The 20,779-nt window shown below is 37.0% G+C and overlaps 1 protein-coding gene across 4 annotated transcripts in view; it reads left to right on the top strand.

Moving 5' to 3' along the window:
- dazap1 (DAZ associated protein 1) overlaps positions 1-20,779 on the top strand; it is a 34,890-nt gene that overhangs the window by 12,981 nt on the left and 1,130 nt on the right. For 3 of the 4 annotated variants that reach the window (XM_057840936.1, XM_057840935.1, XM_057840933.1), the window contains 6 exons: positions 2,109-2,191; positions 6,439-6,586; positions 6,731-6,763; positions 7,106-7,255; positions 12,092-12,256; positions 19,854-19,943. In XM_057840936.1, the coding sequence (XP_057696919.1) occupies positions 2,109-2,191; positions 6,439-6,586; positions 6,731-6,763; positions 7,106-7,255; positions 12,092-12,256; positions 19,854-19,943 (669 nt within the window). The remainder of the gene's footprint in view (positions 1-2,108; positions 2,192-6,438; positions 6,587-6,730; positions 6,764-7,105; positions 7,256-12,091; positions 12,257-19,853; positions 19,944-20,779) is intronic. The other variant, XM_057840937.1, reaches the window with a different exon arrangement.

The following is a 20,779-nucleotide window of genomic DNA, read 5'->3' as shown; positions in this document are numbered from 1 at the left end:
ACATGTCTTATATGTATCTCTTTCCAATGCTGTTAAATCTGAATAAATACAATGAACACACATAAAAAAAAAAAAAATAAAAAAAAAGTAAATAAGCTCTGCCTCTACTTCGCGGATTTTCACGGGGGTGGGGACATTTCCCATTAACCACGAAAAACAAGGCATCACTGTATATGTAATACATAATAAAAATAATATGGCAATGAATTAAAGCAAGAAATTTTTTTTTTGGATTACTGGGAATGTGTAGTGACATGTATAGTGAGAATTGCCTCACTGGGAATCCAACCTGCCACCGGCAATGTTGGTGTCAGACTCTGCCCACTGAGCTCCAGTCACATCTGTTTCATCTACATTTGTCCTACATACAGTAGCAATGATGCTGCGACCAGTGACCCACAATTTGTTTTGTGTTAATGTTCCGCCTTCATTTCGTTTACTCTCTGTTGGGAGAAAGAATAGTTTGTCATTGGAATTTAATATGATGAATGCACCAGTTAACATCATTGCACAACTTTTATTAGCGTAACTTTAAACATTCAAATCATTAGATGTCTAGTCTTGCAATAAGTTTCCTTCACCTTGATTTTGCACATGAATGATAAATGCACCTTAAATGGCATAGTATGTTTTCCCATATCTAGAAATTCAAGTATTTTTGTAAGTGAGCCCTTTCTATTTTTCTTTCCTCTGTCCCCCTTCTCCTTGTGAATTGTTTGAATGTGATTAACTGTGTCTCTTAAGATTTGTCTTTTCTCCTTTAGGTTACTGTACATTGACTGGTACCACAGAGGTACAGGCCAAACTCTTTAAACTGCCTAAATGTTGAATTGATTATTGGGGTGTATACAAAGTTGTATGTTTTGTGAACTAGGCTGAGTGTCTTCTATCCTGTCATGTTATATGATATTGCATCCAATCATTAAATGACAAACTAAAAATTAAAAGATAGCTTTCATTTTGTCTAAAACAGATGACGTGCAAAAAAAATATATTTCTATAAGTATAAAATTTACATTTACTGTATATTTGACTCTTGTATTATAATGGTATTAAAATGTTATAGCAAAAAACTGACCAATTTATTATAGCTACAAGTGTGATATCGTTACAAAGTGTTACTTTTTCTATATTCGTGGCATGGTTCTAAATTCAGATTTAGGACAGGACATTGACAGATGTTATTAATATCAATAGGTCACACATCTTGGGGATGCTTAGCTGGAGGTCTCTAAAAACTGTATGTGGTCTCCAAGGATGTTTAATTGGATTTAGGTTAGTTCCCCAAGTAGAGACGCGTACTGAACTCCTTCTGCTATAGTGGCAGTTCAGTCGAATTGAAAGTAGATCACTGTGGCACTTTGAAAAATATTTTAGCAATTTGTCAGATATTGTCCTGTTTTTTGGTGTAATCAGTGAGACTAATGTGCTAAAAGTAAAGACCTTATTGTTCTGGGTCTGTTGTCTTCCTCTTACTTAGTTTTTTTAGTTCCTGATTGCCTTTGTATACGCCCCATGAAAACGTCAGAAACATCATTTTTGGAGAGACCAGTTATGGCCTATATCTTTGTGTTTCCATCTGCAGTGTTTTATTGTTAAATAACGTCTTTTCCTGGCTGACTCAAACATCAAATTATTAATTTGGGAAAGCTTGGAGATAGCTTTAGTCATTCTACACTACAGTTTGTGTTCTCCATATCTTTGTAATGCTTTAACAAAGTCTGCCACAAGTGTGTGCTCCAAATCCAAATAACTTGGACAATTCAAGAGGGTGTTTGGATGAAACTGCCTCAAACGTGGATGTTTTAGTATGCCAGTATAACATTTATATTACCGGTACTGTAAATTCACTGATATTTATCATACATTCTTTATGTGAAAAAGTCACTTAGTTGTCATAATGTTACAGAGTGACTCCAAACTACTGGGCTATATATACGGTAGCCTTGGATGCTGTGTGTCTTTGGGTTTGTGCGACGTCATCCAAACCCCAGGAGCACTTGCTCAATCTTGACACATCCTCACTCTGCCGAAGCCCAATACTGTTCTTCATCTTGTGTTGTCACAACCCCCCCTGCTACCTTGATTCACTCTTGGTCGTTGGCTAGGTTTTGGATTTATTACTTTCGAGGCTGAACAATCAGTGGACCAGGCTGTCAACATGCATTTTCACGACATCATGGGCAAAAAAGTGTGTAGTTGTAGTTTTATTTTAACCTTCAGATAAAACGGAGGCTTGGGCGACTGACTTTACAATATAGTGTAATGGGATGCTGTTGAATGTTTGGCTCATTTTCAGCTTCTATTCACATGGCGTCTCAAACACTTGCTTAGTTTCATACAAAAAATGTAAGCATTTTCTCTATACTCTGATTAATGCCAGCATACTTTGTTATTTCAGATGTTGTCACCCAAGGCTCTGTTTAAAAGTGACCACTCCTGTAGGATGTGTTAGTTGTAATTGAGTTTATCCAACAACTTCATTATCAAAAGTAATTTGATGTTACAGAAAAATCTACATTCATGCATACATGTATTTCTAAACATAAATGATTGTAATGAAATTTTCTCATTCACTCAAACTCATCCACTATCAACTGAATTCCAATGAATGATTCACCTAAAGGATTGGTCCAATCAGTTCTGTTTCTTTTGTTTTTTGGTATTTGGTTGGTAGGTCACTTCCACGTCAACATCCGTTCTTTTACGTTTATTAAAAAATATCAGTGACCTCAATCAAAGAGTCTCCATACTGTGTCCATTACCTTTCAAATATGGAATTTAAACATCTTTTTAAAAGTCACTGAAAAAGCAGCTGTAAAAACAAAATAACTAAATCAGTTAATTTCATGTCGTGTGATAAAATAGATTGTGTTTATTGTTGATAGGTGAAGCAATTTATACCAAGCTTTCTACTGGAAGAAAGTAAATAAATGATTTACTATGGTGCTATGTTTTAAACGTGTTTATGCATTTCGTTATAGTGGCTTCTGCTTTTTTACGTGACAAACATCACCCAATTTGAACCTTGGCTGAGTAAAACAAGCCTATATCCTATGTATAGTTAAGATTAGTATAATGCTGAAATACAACAACGATTATATCCTATTTCCTCTTAAAAGTCGATATTGACTCAGTCACGGTAAGTCTTTATATTATTAATGACCGACTCACAGTGGGCACCCAGGGTGTCTTCATTAAAATGCCACTTTCTCATTATATCCATGCTGAATCCAATTTCATTCATAATGGATTTAGCCCAACCTGTAAAAATTCTCCAGTTAGACAAACCTCTTGACTTTGCCCTGATTTTTCAGCAGGCATCAAGGCTCTATTTAATCCATTGTTCTTGACTTGACATTACCTTACACTGGAACTTGAGGGAGCTTGGGAGGTATGGGTTACAAAATTAGAAAATGGAGCACATCAAACTGAGGTACAAATCCCAGTTCTGCTGTTGGGGACTTTACAGAAGTCATGGTATCCATCACACGAAGCTGTGATGCCCACGGGAGAAAGCGCTCCGGTAGCAGCCAGCGGCAGCGGGGCCACTACCAGACATGCACGTAATTGGGTCGACATAGAAAAAATAGAAGAGGCTGGGTTTGCCAGAAACACCTTAAAGCTGGGTGGAATTTGTGATTCATTTTCTTCCTGCAAGGTGACCCCAATAACTCAACCCCTCAGTCTATTTCTGGTCGGCTCCCCCTTAGTCTCTGCCCGTTTCCTTGAGCTGGTTAACTGTTTGCTGCTCTGCCCTGTCATACAGGTTTTGATTGTCGCATGCATACAGGCAATGTAGTGCTGTTGTTCTAGAGACCTTAACACACTGCAGCCCAGTCCCACAACAACACAGCAGCGGGACGATAGAGGTGACGTAGCCACTTCCAAGAAGTTGGACCGGTGAGACGAGCACTCTTGTCCCATGCATGAATGCATTGATTATTCATATTTGCACAAGAAAGCTACAACTTTTCTCATTTTAAGGAGGATGGAGGGAATATAGCAACTATCAAAAGAGCTTTACTAGCTTCAGTGAGAGCAGCGAGTGTGCTATCTGAAAACCCCCCTGTGCAATTGAGCAAAATGTATGAATCCATTGTTGCGCGGAGATTGGATTCAAATTACACGATTGATGGCATAAGCATGCATCGGACCAGAAGACAGATAGCAAATAACTAATCAGATGGTGATGATTTATTCACGTGTCATATAAAGCTTAAAGTGCATGTGACACGAAAAAGCATGTTTATTTCATAATACACGTGGTATTTTATGCCCCTGAATGAAATGGACCGCTTGGATGTGTGTGGAAGCGATCGCTAGATTTATTTAGTTGTTTGAATCCCGCGCCATGAAAATGAGTGACTTCCGGCTTCGGTCTTGCATTGAGGAGGAGGGCGCTGTGACGAGTACGGGAGAAGGCGTCCTCTTCACTATACAGCGTACTGTTGTGTATGAGGACGAAGGATTCAGCTGATTTTGCGGATTAATACGTTTATTTTTCGCATCACGCCAGCCAAACGGCTGCAGAAAAATCATTCTGTATGAGGGAGAGGCGTATGCGCCTTTTTGAAGTTTCAAAAGGTTCCCATTCACGGTGGATATTGGCCAAAATAAGCCCGACTACTGTGGGACCATTGGACTTACGAGGAAGTGAGTAAACATCTTGTTTAGTATTATGTCAAATATTAATACAGCTATTACAAAGTAAACACTACAAACTTTCTTTATATAAAGGACTACTTACGTTTGATCATTGATAGGCATGTAAAAAGCTCTCCTCATGCACATTAGTAGCACGTTAGCTGCACAACAACTGCAGCCACCCTCCTCCGGGGAACGAACTGTAAATTGCTCTCCGCCGGGCGGTTTGCCGATCCGCAAAGACAATCGACAACCCAGTCGTCATGTCAAATAATCCAGGCTAGTTATGTGTGATTTTCCGCTTCGAAGCCTTTGAAACATCACTCGGTTCGGGTTAGCATGTCGGCTAGCTGTCTCGCCTTTTGGTTTGTTTACATTCTCTGAAGCCGGGGAAGGGAAATGACATATGTCCGATTTAGGTGTCATAAAATATTGTTCGGGAGGTACGACAGTAAAGGTGAAGTCGACAGTTTTGACCATTATGGAGTAATTTTGCCATGTCGTCCTGAATAAATGCATTTTTATTATTTCATATTCCATTTAGCAGAAGACTGTTATTTGTCATGACCATGCCATTTATTTAGCAATCGGGGAAAATACTTGGATAAAAAGAATATCCTGTAAAAATATTTAGGTAAAGAGACAGAAACAATGACATTTTGCAGCTCTCTTCTTGCGTTTTCCTGGTTGTGAATAGTTCCCCCTCGACGTGCTGACTGGTCCTTCTCAAACCATTTATATAGCTATTGGGGAAAAGTACTTGGATAAAAAGAATATCCTGTAAAAATATTGGAGTAGAGAGACTGAAACAATGACATTTTGCGGCTCTCCTCGTCGCGTTTTCCTCGTTCTGAATAATTCCCCTCAATGGGCTGAATAGTAAAACCGATGAGCCCAGTCTCCCGCTGACGTCATCCACCTGTTGGGGACGCTAAAGCCCTATAATGGTAGGCGTGGCTAACCGGCAGATTAAAAGACCAATTTCTCGTCATCTGCGCTTTGCTAAATTGTTGTATGTAGTCGAATCGTCTCAAAATATGATTCTAATTCACATAATAATGCCATTTAAGACTTTTTTTTTCTCCTGTCGTATGCTCTTTAATATCATTAGAGTCAGATTGGTTTTGTTTACAGCTGCAGATTTTCTAAAATTATATACATCTTGTTGTCATTCACTTTTGACAAAAATTTTACTGTTCTGACACAGTATGAAGATTCCGTTTTATACTGAAAATGTGTATTTAATTCTTTCTGCATGTTTACGTCGATATTTTGTTGCAATTGAGATACAATTTTCTCTACATCCATCCCCCTTTGAAACGTATTCTAAAGAAAATAAAAGATTCTTCATTTGCATTAGATGAAGGAAGGTAAGTTTTACCTTTATATTAGAGTATTATCATTTTTATAGAAGGAAGTTCATTGAAAAATCTATGTTTCTCAGGTACGCTATTCGTAAATGTTAAAGACATATTTACAGTTTCAAAATCTTTGCAAAATATGGCATTTTAAGTCAAGTTCCATCAAATTGTACCTTTTAATTTGATTTGTAGTACCTGATTACACGTACCTGATACACATAGCTGTACTTGTCTCCTGGTTACACAATAATGCTGATTTAGACATTCGATCCTTGCTATTGTCCTAAAATGAAAACATTCAAATTGGCTCCAAACAACGCGATACAAGTCTTAAAAATTTGAATTAGGACAAATATGACTATGTAGACGGGGCACATCATGTGCCATTTGTTGGCTTTACCAAATGTGTCCTCCTTGTCCTTTTGTCCAGGTTGAAGTTAAAAAGGCAGAACCCCGCGATAATAAAGCTCCTGGCCAGCTAGCCCCAGGCCAATGGGCTCCCCGGAGCATTTTGAGTACAGCTAATGGTTGGCCAGCACCGCCTGTCCAGGGTTGGCAACAGCCGTATGGGCCACAAGGTAAGTGCAACGTGCATTAGTAAAGTAAAATCTACTTTCTGTGAAAATTTTGTAGCTCGTGTGTTGGTTAACAGACTCACCTGGATTTTTAGCACAACTCTCTACTTTTCAAATGACAATTTTATTTATTATTTTTCCCTGAAGGCATTTGGGTTTCCACTACTGGCCAGCCTATAGGTAGGACTTCAACATCTGCTTGACAACAACAATAACAGCAATAATGAGTTTAAGTCAGTTTTACTCATTGATGGCATAATTGATTAAAATGCTTGCTCATCGCATACACTAAGAAAATAACGGCAGGTCTATTATCAAATGATGATGAAGATAAATGTTTGGTTCCTTAAATGTTTGGTTCCTAGGTGATCACATTGCACTTGATAAGCCATACCAGAAAAGATAATATTACTTATTGTAATTCTCAATGAACATGTTATGCCAGTAATTGTTAACTGACCTAGCACATTTCTCTTTTAATGTAATACAGAATGTGCCTGAGAAATTTCTCTATTTGATCAGGTGCTTATGGACCTACGTTAACAGCAGGCCGGGGAACCCCCGCCCACCCACCTTCACCTTTTAGTGCATTCCTAGTCACCACCCCAGCAGGCAGCTTTGCTACACCTCAGGCCTACACTTCGCAGGGCTTCAGCACAGCGCCTCAATTTGGTGAGTGATACAGTAATCGTAATTTAGTTGAATGAGAATTTTAAATAAAAATACAGTGAGCTCTTGTTTTTTGCGGTTAGAAAATTAAAAAAAAAAAAAAGAAACCCAAAAGAAAGCAAACAAACAAAAAAAACCTTTTATGTACATGTATATTTTGATAAATGGTTTTAAAATTAAATCAAATGAAATTGATTTATATAGCCCTTTACTAAGCACGGCAAATGTAATTATTATGATATAAATCCCTTGCTACTTCGCGCTTCAAACTTTGCACTCTCAGTCCATCGCGGATTTTTTTTCAATTAAAAAAAAAAATACAGATGAGCTGTCCCGAGCCAGTTGCGTAGTCTCACTCTCCCTCTCTCCCTGCTCTTTGTTGGTTAGGCAGTGAGTGCACTGGATTTGCTTATTAAAGTTAACAATGATTGGCAGACGTTGATGTTTGATCTTCCCAGAGAAGCGAGCTTCAAAGCGCCGCATTTGTCAATCATCGTTGAACTTGTTAAACAGTTGCTGTGGCTACTCATTGTGTGTAAGTGAGCAGCTTGAGCGGATTTGAGTGGACTCACTCAATGAAGCATTTAATAAAGTCAAGCATTTTTCTGCTTTATTCTTGTTTAAAAATAATTCGGTGGGACAGTAACATGTTTAAAACATAATTATTACATTTGAAGGGCTTAAAATGTATTAAATGTATTCATATATACTATATATGTATATGTTTTTTTAAAATTATACTTTGGGGAAGAAAAAGTGACAAAAACATACCAAAAAAATATATATATATATTAAAAAAAAAAAAAAATATATATATATATATATATATATATATATATATATATATATTTTTTTTTACGGGGTGGAGCGTTACTTCGCGGTTTTTCACTTATCGCGGGGGGTTCTGCTCCACAATAACCGTGAAAAACGAGGGACCACTGTACCGTATTTTCCACACTAAGGTGCACCTTCAATGTGCCTATTTTAAAACCGTTTTCACATAAAGGGTGCACCGCATTATTAAGGGGCAATAGTAGTACTGGTTGAGGTTGCATTATGCATCCACTAGATTGAGTCGCGCTCAAGGGAATGTCATGCCATTATTAGCCAATATGGATCTATATACTGTAAGGTGCGCCTTTTGTTGCGGAAAATACGGTGTCAGGGTTTCCCCTAAACATTAATTATTGTGGCGCACCGCCACACTAAAAAAAAAGCTGCCACGCCGTGCAAAAGAGATATTTAAAAAAAAAAAAAAAAAAAGATTAAGGCTGTTTCAAACTAGCGGCAGCCTAGTGTGAAGGGTTCAGCGGCAACCTATCATTGTGTATTGGAATGTTCGTAACTCTGCGAGGCCCCCTTAAGAGACATTCGGACGAGGAGCTGTGACGTAGAGGGAAGCGAGATAGCGGTCGCATGTCACGGAAGTCCGCTGTTATTTTGTTGTTGTTTTTCTTTATTATTGTTGCCACAATAAAGTGGCTAAGCCAATACAGACTCCTCTCCTTCTTCCCTCCATCCGGGGCATTACTGTATTTTGGATCGGACTTTTCGGCGAAAGTGAGCGATGGACGGCCGTCTTGGACGGAAAGGCAAGTTTGAATGAATTTGCGCCGAGCGGCGGGTCAGAGCGCCGCCGCGCTAATGTCAACAACGCATTCAATGGCAGAGGGGCAGAGCTGTTATAGCGGACGGATATACGCAATCATGGCTGACGAAACCTTGATGAATGCGCTTTATTACCGTTTTGCGAGCTCCGGGACACTCGAAAAATGTCTCTCATACCGCTCCTTGCTAAGCTAAATGGTAGCTCGATGTGCGTTTGTGTGGAAATGTAATTCACGAACAAAACAAAAAAAAACAAAAAAACTGTTCACCTTCTCACCAAAACTAGTAAAAGTCTTTACACGGCAATTAGAATTTCCCCCTACATCTTGAAATGGGTCCATTACAAGGGCGTAGGTTTGGTCTCAATATTGGTGGGGATGATAAACAGCATAATGTACATACATGTACACTTTTTGCTGGGGCCAGGACGTTAATAAAACCAAACTGATAGGTGAACGGGGGTCAGGGCTACATTTCTCACCAATATGAACTAATTAATTGATAGCTAAATGATCAATGCAAAATAAATCTGTATTGACTTGTACTAACTTTCACACTGAAAATGTATAACATTTTAATCTGATGATTTTTCTTAAATCTATATGAATAATTTTTTCCATCTTGTTTTGAGTGTTAAAGACTAGTTAACAGTTTAATGGGTCAGATTATTCAATTTACTTTAGGTAAATATTACTATTTGTTCTTATTAAGCCCATAAACCTAAAGGTTGGTAATTTTTCACCAAAATCAAGGGGAAAAATTATTTCAAATAATGTTTTGAACAATATCACTTCTTGAGTAAAGAACATTTTTGACGTTTTTTTTTTTATTAAGATACACTCAATTTTTGCTTAAAATAAGAGTGTTAGTATTTTCAGATAGCTGTTTTTCTTATTTCAAAAAATCTGAGTAAATTTAACTTGAAGCACTGGCAGATAATTTCACTTATTTCTATTAGATTTACACTGAAAACAACGGAATTTAACTAGTCATCAGCCAATCAAACGTACGTTTGAGAGGGAAAAAATGGTGTCATTGTAAGTCTGAACATAATGAAAGTAATTCACTTATTAATGGTAGGGTCAATTCTATCCTTACAAAATATGTGAAGACAATCTAAATGACCTCTATAACTGAACTCATTATATAATGCAAATAAGGTTGCCTAAAAGTTGGTGGGGACAATATGAGCATCCTTAAAAGTTCCGAGTGTTATGTCCCTAACGTCCCTATGCAAACCTATGCAATTGGTCCATTAACAGAAGGACTAGTATCGTTGTGTTAATTTAGTACATATTAGGGCCAAATAAAAGGAAAAATAAGGACTACGAGATGTAAGTAGTACTATTTCTAAAAGACAAAAAAGTCGTATTATTACGTAGGGTAATGTAGCTTTAATCAGCTACGCATTTTACGTACATGTTCCGTAGCTGAGAGCTACATTAGCCTGGCTAATGAAATATTTCAAATAGATCTTTGTTATGGTTCTTCTTGGGAAACAAAATGTGAAAAAAAATTTATTTGTCATGATATGACGCAATTTTGCTGTGGCACGACATGGTGAGGCGCTCCGACTCCGATGCAGCCCACCACCGCAGCTTAAAAAAATCCTAGGGGAAACCCTGGGTATGTACAGGAAATAAAATAACATAATTTTTACATGTATACATTAGGGCTGTCAAAATTATCGCGTTAACGGGCGGTAATTAATTTTTTAATTAATCACGTTAAAATATTTGACGCAATTAACGCACATGCCCCGCTCAAACACATTAAAATGACAGCTCAGTGCCATGTCCACTTGTTACTTGTGTGTTTTGGTGTTTTTTCGCCCTCTGCTGGCGCTTGGGTGCGACTGATTTTACCGCATCGCACCATGAGGAATGTGTAATTACTGACATCAACAATGACGAGCTACTAGTTTATTTTTTGATTGAAAATTTTACAAATTTTACTAAAACGAAAACATTATGAAGGGGTTTTGATATAAAATTTCTATAACTTGTACTAACATTTATCTTTTAAGAACTACAAGTCTTTCTATACATGGATCGCTTTAACAGAATGTTGATGCCATCTTGTTGATTTATTGTTATAATAAACAAATATAGTACTTATGTACAGTATGTTGAATGTATATAACCGTCTTGTGTCTTATCTTTCCATTCCAACAATAATTGCATATTTTATAGATGGTTTGAATTGCGATAAATTACTATTTATTAATTTTTAAGCTGTGATTAACTTGATTAAAAATTTTAATCGTTTTACAGCCCTAGTATACATGCATATAAACATTGTTAAATAAAATAACACATTACACTCCAGCGGCTCCTTCCTTGACGATCATGATGAAGAGAAACACCTATGCACTTTGATGAAGATGATGATACAATGCACAGGTTTCAAGGGAGCCTTATACAATACCCCAAAAATCTGCGAATTACTGAAACCGCGAATTTCGAAGCGAGAATTGGTGAAGGATCACTGTATACACTACAGTAAAGCAGGGACATTGGATTACTGTGAACCATAGGCAGCTGAACTTGTGGAGTGGAGGGGCACAGTGCTCAAGCGTTTCTTCCAACAAAGCGGACAGCCATGCTAAAAAATGGAAACAAATCTTTTTTTATTACCACTGCCACAATTACCATAATTTTCAGATAGGATTCCACATTTTTCCTCCAGATTGGACTCAGTGCGGCTTATTTGACTTTTTTTTTGTAAGCCACAGGTTAAAGAGAAAAGAATTTAGACTGACTTGAGTGAAAGTTTTTGTATTTTTTGAGCAGATAATTTTTTCATGCAATTGCGATTCGAATTTTGACTTCCGGCAAAACCATTTGCCAAGAAATAGGCAATTTATGGAAAGAGATGTCAGACTTTGCATATCATGCAAGACTTCAGTCGTGTGTGGCAACTTTGCTCAGTGTGAAGCAGCTGTAACATTATGCTGCCCATCCTACAGCCTGCGCGGCCCACACTTACAGTATAATACTGAAATTATTTTGTGGCTCACTCTATGGCCCTCATTGCCCCGTCTGTACTTATTCTTATTTTCAGAAGGACAAAACAGTTGTCAAAAGTGAGTCAATACAAGAGCAGTGTTGAACTTGAAGGTTTGGTTTTAAAGATGCACGCGAAGCTGATGGAAACAATTTATGTGGTGACTGATGGTCAAATCATAATTAGAAAGGGGTTATTAGATATTGTAATTATTTTGTGTAACAGGTTACAGTTTTGGCACGCCTCAAGCAGAACAGTATGTTCAGCCAGTTCCTCCACCACCTACTACTCCAGGAACGGCAACATTGGGTTTTGCCCCCACTACTACGCCAACTCAGGACTTGAGCAAAACTTCCTCTGGGCAGCCGGACTTTCCGTATAGCCAGTATGGTAAGAAAACAGCTACATTGTGGATAATTTGTGGTTGCAATTAAATTTGTTTAAACATATTTCTCTTCCATTTAATCCAGTAGTCATCAAATATATTTGCACTGTGAGGGCTGAGTGAATTAGTCAAATCATTGACAGCCATCAATGGCAATTGACGTCCAAATGATTTTAACTTTTAAGAGTTAATGAATTATTTTTGATGCTGTTAACATTGCAGGCACTATCTATTAAAATATTTCTGCTTCATCAGCTCCTAATACATTACACTTTTCGAATACATGAACCCAACTACCACATAAACTGTGAAGAGTGGTAGGTTTAAATTAGATCATCCTGTCTTGCAATGCTTATTTTAGCATTTTTATTTCATTCTTGATATAGTGCTGCATCATACTTTGTAAAAAAAAAAAAAAACACTTATTCCTTTCAATTTTTGTCTCTCTAGCACTCTTTTTTTCATTGATAAAGCCCTGTTGGCTACTTTTCTCAGTTTTGGCACATTTACCATGAAAAGTACCAACATGAAATCTGGTGTTTGGCTTGTTCAGTCTTAATCATTACATGCCAGTCAACATTTTTCAACATGTCTGGCATTTGTTCATACCAGAGTCAAATGCTTGTAAGTGAATTGCAAACATATTTGCTTGCTATGAATGCAGAATTTAAGTCTTTATTAAGTCATTTTATCTGTTCATTCATATAAATTTTTTGATGTTTTTTTTTTCTTTGAGCTTGATTATGCAGTTTAACATTGCCTTTGTGTTAAGCAAGTTACATTGGTTTTTACCAATTTTCAGCAAGCACACTTTTTCAAAGACCTAGGCAAGATTAAATACAATGTCATTGCTTATTTTTAACGCTGATTTTCAGTGTATCTTGTTACTCTGTAGAATGAAGTTTCTGTAACTCTTTAGAACGAAGTTAAATATCTTTCTGAGAGTAGTAATTTTCGAAAAGAAAATCTTATTAAGAAAAAGAAGAGAAAAAAAAGAAAAATTCCTTGAAAAGGAACTCCCTATTTTAAAATACGTATAATTTATTCATATGTTGTAATCATTTTGTAGTTCATGTTCGACAAGGTATGGGAATTAAACCTGTGTAGCAAAAAAGGCACACACTTTTTCTCCTCACTGAAAATTAAATAAAATGAAAAATAGAGTATATATTATTTATGAAGAAGGGGTAGGCGTAAATTGTTTTTTCTTAACACTCCTTTTCAGCGATTGTATACATATTAAATCATGTTCTTGTTAATTTGTTTGTGTTTTTTTTTTTCCCATATTTGCAGTGGTTCTATAGTTGTCCATTTTTGTGTACCTATTGTCTAATTTTTGGTGGTACATGTCGAAAAAAACAATCTTAATACAGAAATACAATCCAATTCAAGATTATTTAAAAAAAAAAAAAAACATTTCAACTCATTCCACAGATTTTCATTAGGGATTTAGATCAGGGCCCATTGAAGGCCACTTCAGTCGTATACAGGGGTGAAAGTGGGCCAGAACGGTCAGGAACGCAGTTCCGGTATAATATTCAGGGCCAGAATGCTGTTCCGGTATAAGATTCATTGCCAGAATGCTGTTCGGGTCCACGGTGCTTTGATTCCAAAAATATGACAGCAACTGTCAAAACGCTATGTAAAATAAAAATAAAAAATGCTAAGCTGCCACACATGCATTTTCAGCTCCAAGAAGAAAACAATCTACCAACATCAGATATTTACATACACAAGTGTTAACAACAAGCATAATAAAGTACTTGTGTAGCGTAATCCGTTTCCACCAATATTTATTATTGATTTTATTCCATGGACGGCGTGGAGGTTTCCCCAGTAGTTTCCCTAGCAGTTATCTGAGTCTGACAATGATGAGTCACGTCAATGTGCGAATGCACGCAGCAAAGCAAAACGCCTGGACTCATTTATCCATTCAACTGGCTGACATACTGACATGTGATCAGCAGAGATGGTTAGCGCTGATTGGTTCAAATGTGCATGTTTTGTGGAACAGAAAAAAAAAAAAAAAGCTTGTTGAATTGATGAAACAAAAAAAAGGGCAATGCAACATAAAATGGATCAAAACTTTAAGAGCAACACAGCGCAAAGTGCACTTTGGACTTATATTTGTTTATTTATGTTAGGCTACTTATTAATTTCCTTATGATTTAAAAAAGTTAATGTTTGTGCAATCTTCAAAATATATTCCATTTCACTCTGCATAATATAAGTCATTTGTACTTATTTTTCTGAATGTATGTTACTTATATCTTTATTATTAAAAAAATAAATAAATAAATAAAATAAAAAAGTAAATGTTTACATTAAATTCAATTTTAATATATATCCTATGTTCGTAAGTACTGGTAGTTAAAATTGAGATTGGCATTTAGTATGTGAGGAAATGAGGGAAAATAAAACTTAGGAGATGGAGGTTGTGGTTATTGCTGTTTTTGTTAACTTTTATTTTGCAAATCATTGAAAAATTGAACAATTTTGAATGAAAATCAGTTTTTGCATGTGATATAGAAATAACAGTGCTAAAACAGTTTTCTTTGCATTTCAGTACTTTAAGAGGTTTGAAAGAAAGAATAAAATAAATAAATAACAATTCTGGCTCCATGGCGACCTTCACGTCGGGGAGTTCCGGCAAGAATTTCTAGCTACTTTCACCCCTGGTCGAATGTTATCTTCTTCACCAGTTACAGGTGTTTTTAGCTGTACCTAATGCCTCATTATCCAGTTGCAAGACCAATGAATGGTGAATGAGACTAAGCTTTCTGACATTGAGCAGCACATTTCTCTTTGGATAAAAGTGATAGTCTTGAGATTTCATTGTACCCTGCACATATTTAAGACAAGCTATGCAAGATACTGTATAGCAAAGCAGCCCCACATCAGGGCAAAGCCTTCTCTATTTTAGAGTCCGCTGTAAACATTGTTTAACAGAGGGCTACTAACAATTTAGTGCTCATGTGCAAATTAAAAAAAAAAAAGAAGCATAGTTGGTAAACCAGAGGATATCCATAACATCCATACCCTATCCATAACAAACAGATCCTTATTGATCTAATTTATGAAGATTTTTGCCTGATTTTATGTCAGACAGTGAAACAAAAAATAAACCACGTGTTTTATAATAGTGTATTCAAACATGTGGTTCAACAGTTCTTAAGGCACAAAGTTCATGTTATACAGTTCAGTGACATAATCAAGTAAGCTAATCAATATGTACAGTGTATTTCCACTGACCTGACTATCTCACTCTTTCTTAAGTTTCCCCTTACAGATTGTGTTCTGTATTACTAATGTGCATTTCTTTCAATCAGCCTTTGTACTCAGTCTCCTTTGAATCTTCAGACCTCCACTTACAAACGCACATACTCAGCGGCTTCTGCATTTTGTGTCAAATATGCCTTATGTGGGAGGAGAGACATCACTATGCCTTGAATACATACAGATAGTTGATGTAGTAAATGAACTTATGAGCTGTAATTCACAGCATACTACCTTTTATCATCCAAATTTTGAGAAAGAAATTGCTACATCCAGCCTCTATAACTGACATGCGACTACAAAATAATTATTTAAGTCCGTTACAAAGTATGTATAGCTTGCTGTAGTTGCATGGCATTTTTTGCATATTTCATGAGACTAAGTTGGTGTTACTGAAAAGGCAGGCAACCAGGTCAGCAGATACAGTTCGTACGTAACTAGTGCATCGCCGCTGTCGGATGGAATTCCTGCATCTTCAAAATTACTACTTTACAAAAAAGCCCCCACCAATTAGCTTGAGTTACCATATAGTGTCAGGCATGTCGGTATCATACAGTGGTACCTCTACATACGAAGTTAATCCATTCCAGGACCTTGTTTGTAAGTCGAAATGGTCGTATGTTGAGCAGGATTTTCCAATAGGAATACATTATAATTCCATTAATTCGTTCCACAGCTCAAAAACCTACATTAAATCCCTAATAAATACTGCTGGTACTATTACAAATTGCAATTACACATAGCAAAACAAATAAATTATAAATAAAAATAATATAATAAAAATAATTCCTGTATTAATGTAATGAATCGGGTTATAATGTGGCGGACGTTTTATGTGCTACCTGAACGCACCGCGGGGCTGACGTGCCAGAGACAGAGAGCGGTGAGCTTGAGAGTTTCACTTTCACTTTTAATGTTTTCTTGAGAACACCATCAATTGCAGCACACAGTAGGTGTTTTGTCTTGAATAAGTTGTGAAATAAATGATAAAAACGTGGCGATTCTGGCAATTTATATGGAGATGTTACCACAATAAGAATTGTCAGCTTAATTTATAAAGACTGGCGAACGATGGTCGGAGGAGGACTGTGGAGATTTATTGTTTAGCCATTTCACGGATGCCCAGCCCACGCTCATATTTTTCAATCATTTGCATTTTCATTTAGAAGGTAAGCGTCAACTTTTTCCTTGTTTCACCACCTGTACCAACCTTTTTTTTGAAACCTGTGTCGATTTGTCACACAAGAAAATCCGTTGTGCATTCGTCTGCGGTGCTGCCATGTCGTCGTATTTCGAGCTTTTCGTCGGATGTAGAAACAAATGGCGAGTCAAATTTTACGTAGGATGTCGAAAAGATCGTGTGTCGAAGCGATCGTATGTCGAGGTACCACTGTACTTTATGTTAAAATATTTATCACACCTAATATTTGTATTTTATGTTTATACACTGCTGGTCAAAAGTATTGGCACCTCTGCAATTCTGTAAGATAATGCTCAACTTCTCCCAGAAAATGATTGCAATTACAAATGCTTTGGTAGTAATAGCTTAATTTATTTTGCTTGCAATGAAAAAACACAAAAGAGAATGGATTTTTTTTTTTTTTTTAAATCATTATCATATATTACACAAAACTCCAAAAATGGGCTGGACAGAAGTATTGGCACCATTTGAAAAATCATGTGAGGCTTCTCTAATTTGTATAATTAACAGCACCTGTTACTTACCTGTGGCACATAACAGGTGGTGGCAACAACTAAATCACACTTGCAGCCAAAATAGATTAAATTTGACTCACCTTCTGTCCTGTGTCCTTGTGTGTACCACATTGAGCGTGGACAAAAGAGAGAAGACCAACGAACTATCTGAGGACTTGAGAAGCAAAACTAGGAGGAAGCACGGGCAATCTCAAGGCTACAAGTCCATCTCAAAAGACCTGAATGTTCCTGTGTCTACAGTGCGCAGTGTCATCAACAAGCGTAAAGCCTATGGCACTGTGGCTAACCTCCCGAGATGTGGACGGAAAAGAAAAATTGACGAGAGATCTCAACGAAAGATTGTGCAGATGGTGGATAAAGAACCTCGACTAACATCCAGACAAGTTCAAGCTGTCCTGCAGTCCGAGGGTACAACAGTGTCAACCCGTACTGTCCGTCGGCTTCTGAATGAAAAGGGGCTCTATAGTAGGATACACAGGAAGACCCCACTTCTGACCCAGAGACATATAAAAGAAGGCTGGAGTTTGCCATAACTTACCTGAGAAAGCCAAAGACGTTTTGGAAGAATGTTCTCTGGTCAGATGAGACAAAAGTAAAGCTTTTTGGGAAAAGGCATCAACATAGCGTTTACAGGGGAAAAAACTAGGCCTTCAAAGAAAAGAACACGGTCCCCACAGTCAAACATGGCGGAGGTTCCCTGATGTTTTGAGGTTGCTTTGCTGCCTCTGGCACTGGGATGCTTGACTGCGTGCATGGCATTATGAAGTCTGAAGACTACAAACAAATTTTGCTGCATAACGTGGGGCCCGGTGTGAGAAAGCTGGGTCTCCCTCAGAGGTCATGGGTCTTCTAGCAGGACAACTACCCAAAACACACTTAAAAAAAATACTACAAAATGGCTGAGAGAAAGCACTGGAGACTTCTAAAGTGGCCAGCAATGAGTCCAGACCTGAATCCCATAGAACACCTGTGGAGAGATCTGAAAATGGCAGTTTGGAGAAGTCACCCTTCAAATCTCAGAGACCTGGAGCAGTTGGCCAAAGAACAATGGCCTAAAATTCCAGCAGAGCATTGTAAGAATCTCACTGATGGATACCAGAAGCGGTTGTTCGCAGTTATTTTGTCCAAAGGTTGTGCTACCAAGTATTAGGCTGAGGGTGCTAATACTTTTGTCTGGCCCATTTTTGGAGTTTTGTGTAAAATGATAATGATTTATTTTTTCTTTTTCATTCTCTTATGTGTTTTTTCATTGCAATCAAAATAAATGAAGATATTACTACCAAAGCATTTGTAATTGCATTCATTTTCTGGGAGAAATTGAGCATTATCTGATAGAATTGCAGGGATGCCAATACTTTTGGCCAGCAGTATACTTTAGTGCCTTAACGTCACCACAGCACCACCCTAAAATGAGGTGCAATTTCCGAATTACAAAAAAACCCCATCAACTTTTATTTATCCCTCTGCCATTGATATTAAATGGTTGGACATATCACCAGTGTTGGTGAAATACCTATTTCCAATAAAGTGTTCTCTAACAATACCCCCTGAACAGACGACGACTTAATACTACACAAAAGCAAATGTCTGGTTGCACAGTGTTGAGAATAAAGAAAATATGAATAAAATTACGCATTATGAATACTGTACAACAGCACAATAAGAATGTGCAAAATGAACAGGCCAGGAGGAGGTTCACAATACAGTATGTAATATTAGTTAAATCTTTGAGCGTGAAGTGCTTCTTTTTGGCATGAAAAATTTACAGCTATCCATTTTTTAACATTAACTTATACAAATGTATCTAACCTATTTTCACAAGTTGTTGTCCAAAATAACTTGACTGTCAATTTGAGGAGGCATAATGCCACTTAGATCCCGCAGAGGAAAAAGCAGTTTTATGACACTTCTCAGTCAGTTTGAAAGTGTGAAAGAGTTCATTATCATTAAGTATGAAAATTACAAATACCCTGACAATACAATATCGATTCTTTGGATGACACGCTGTTTACGGAAACTACAATGTCATGATTCTATTTAATTTACTGTATGTGCTTTTGATTGATTTAATTTGATATTACGTACACATTTAACACACTGAGTTACATTTTACTTACTTAATAAATAGATGAAAAAAAAAATACAAAGCAACTTTTATCTTTTTAACAATTGGTGAAACATTGGATGAAAATCAAATGTCTGCAATCTATGAAATCAAAAATGGAATATCTAAAAGATAACAATGTTGATCATGTTTTGCATTCTAATGGAATTTGATTCAGTCGTGCTTAACCAATCAATAAATAGACCCAGATCAGTGTATTGTCACACCTCTAGTTACTATGTATAAAATGTACAGATCATGTGGGGACAGACCAATAGTATCAATTTGTGCATTTTTGTTTGGTTTCACCCGACAGCGACGTTATGCATGCTAAAAAATATTTTGACTTCCAGAAGACAATGAGAGGTGATGCATCACCAGAAGTGTAAACCCAGTAAATAAGTAGATCTGTAAAGCTCTGTCAAATTATAGTACAAGGGAGATACTAATTAGTCAGCCAGCAGTATCTGGGTTCAGTCAACGTGGTCTCCTCGTCTTCCTGATAGGCTTGGGTAACTACCCTCAGGACCCCTCTGCCTACGGACCAACGCGTCCTCACACTTATGGTCAGGATGATCAGGGAGGAAATAGTGCAGGTAGGTGCCAATATCATATTTACTAACCACAAAAGTAGCATTTCTTCACTGACTATAGTGTCTGTACAAGTGCTGCAACCTGGTTCATTGCCTCTTTTGCAAAGTATTTTGCATGTACATTCAAATTTTCGCGTGTATAATAAAACATGGCCATTGGTTGAGTGTATTTGAAAGTAATTTACATTCAAATTAGCTGTCAGAGATCCAAACATTGTCTCTGTCTATGGCTGTTGTTTTACTATACAAACATCTTTTTTGTTTGTTTTGTCTGCATTGCTTCGCTGCTTATGGAAAGGATGATCTAATGGTTAGGACTATAATAATTCTAGCTCAGTTGTGTTAAAGTATCAACAAGCATTTACTCAAATTTACCTCCACAACTTAATGCCTCTGTAGCGGACATTGTATAAAAATGTACACAATTACAGTACACTAATAGAGGGCCAAAATGTGTTTTATTTGTTGTATTAATTCCTTGCACTTCCATTCCAGTGAGTGTAGGGTTTCATGTATTTGTGTTTGTGACCTCGGAAACTTTGTCACCCATAATCAGCTAGATTCAGTGTCTTAAAAGGCTGCTTAGACCTTTCTTTACTGGGTGTGCTGACCATAATTTTAGCCCTATTTGCAGTGTGACTGTGCCACCACGTGTCAAAGTAGAATAATGTTACACTGACTGGTCAGGATGTTTTTTGGCTTTTTGAGGCCTGGCATGCAGATCTTTTTCCCCTTGAAATGAACAGGTAGTAAATATGCAAGTGACATTGAACATCCTTTATTATGAAGGATTATGGCATAATACAAAAGGTATGATTTTTGTAGCTAGGTAATTCTCA

The sequence above is a fragment of the Corythoichthys intestinalis genome, chromosome 7, assembly GCF_030265065.1.
Source record: "Corythoichthys intestinalis isolate RoL2023-P3 chromosome 7, ASM3026506v1, whole genome shotgun sequence".
NCBI lineage: Eukaryota > Metazoa > Chordata > Actinopteri > Syngnathiformes > Syngnathidae > Corythoichthys > Corythoichthys intestinalis.
The sequence above is the reverse complement of the archived record's forward strand: the minus strand, read 5'-3'. Positions and strand labels throughout refer to the sequence as shown.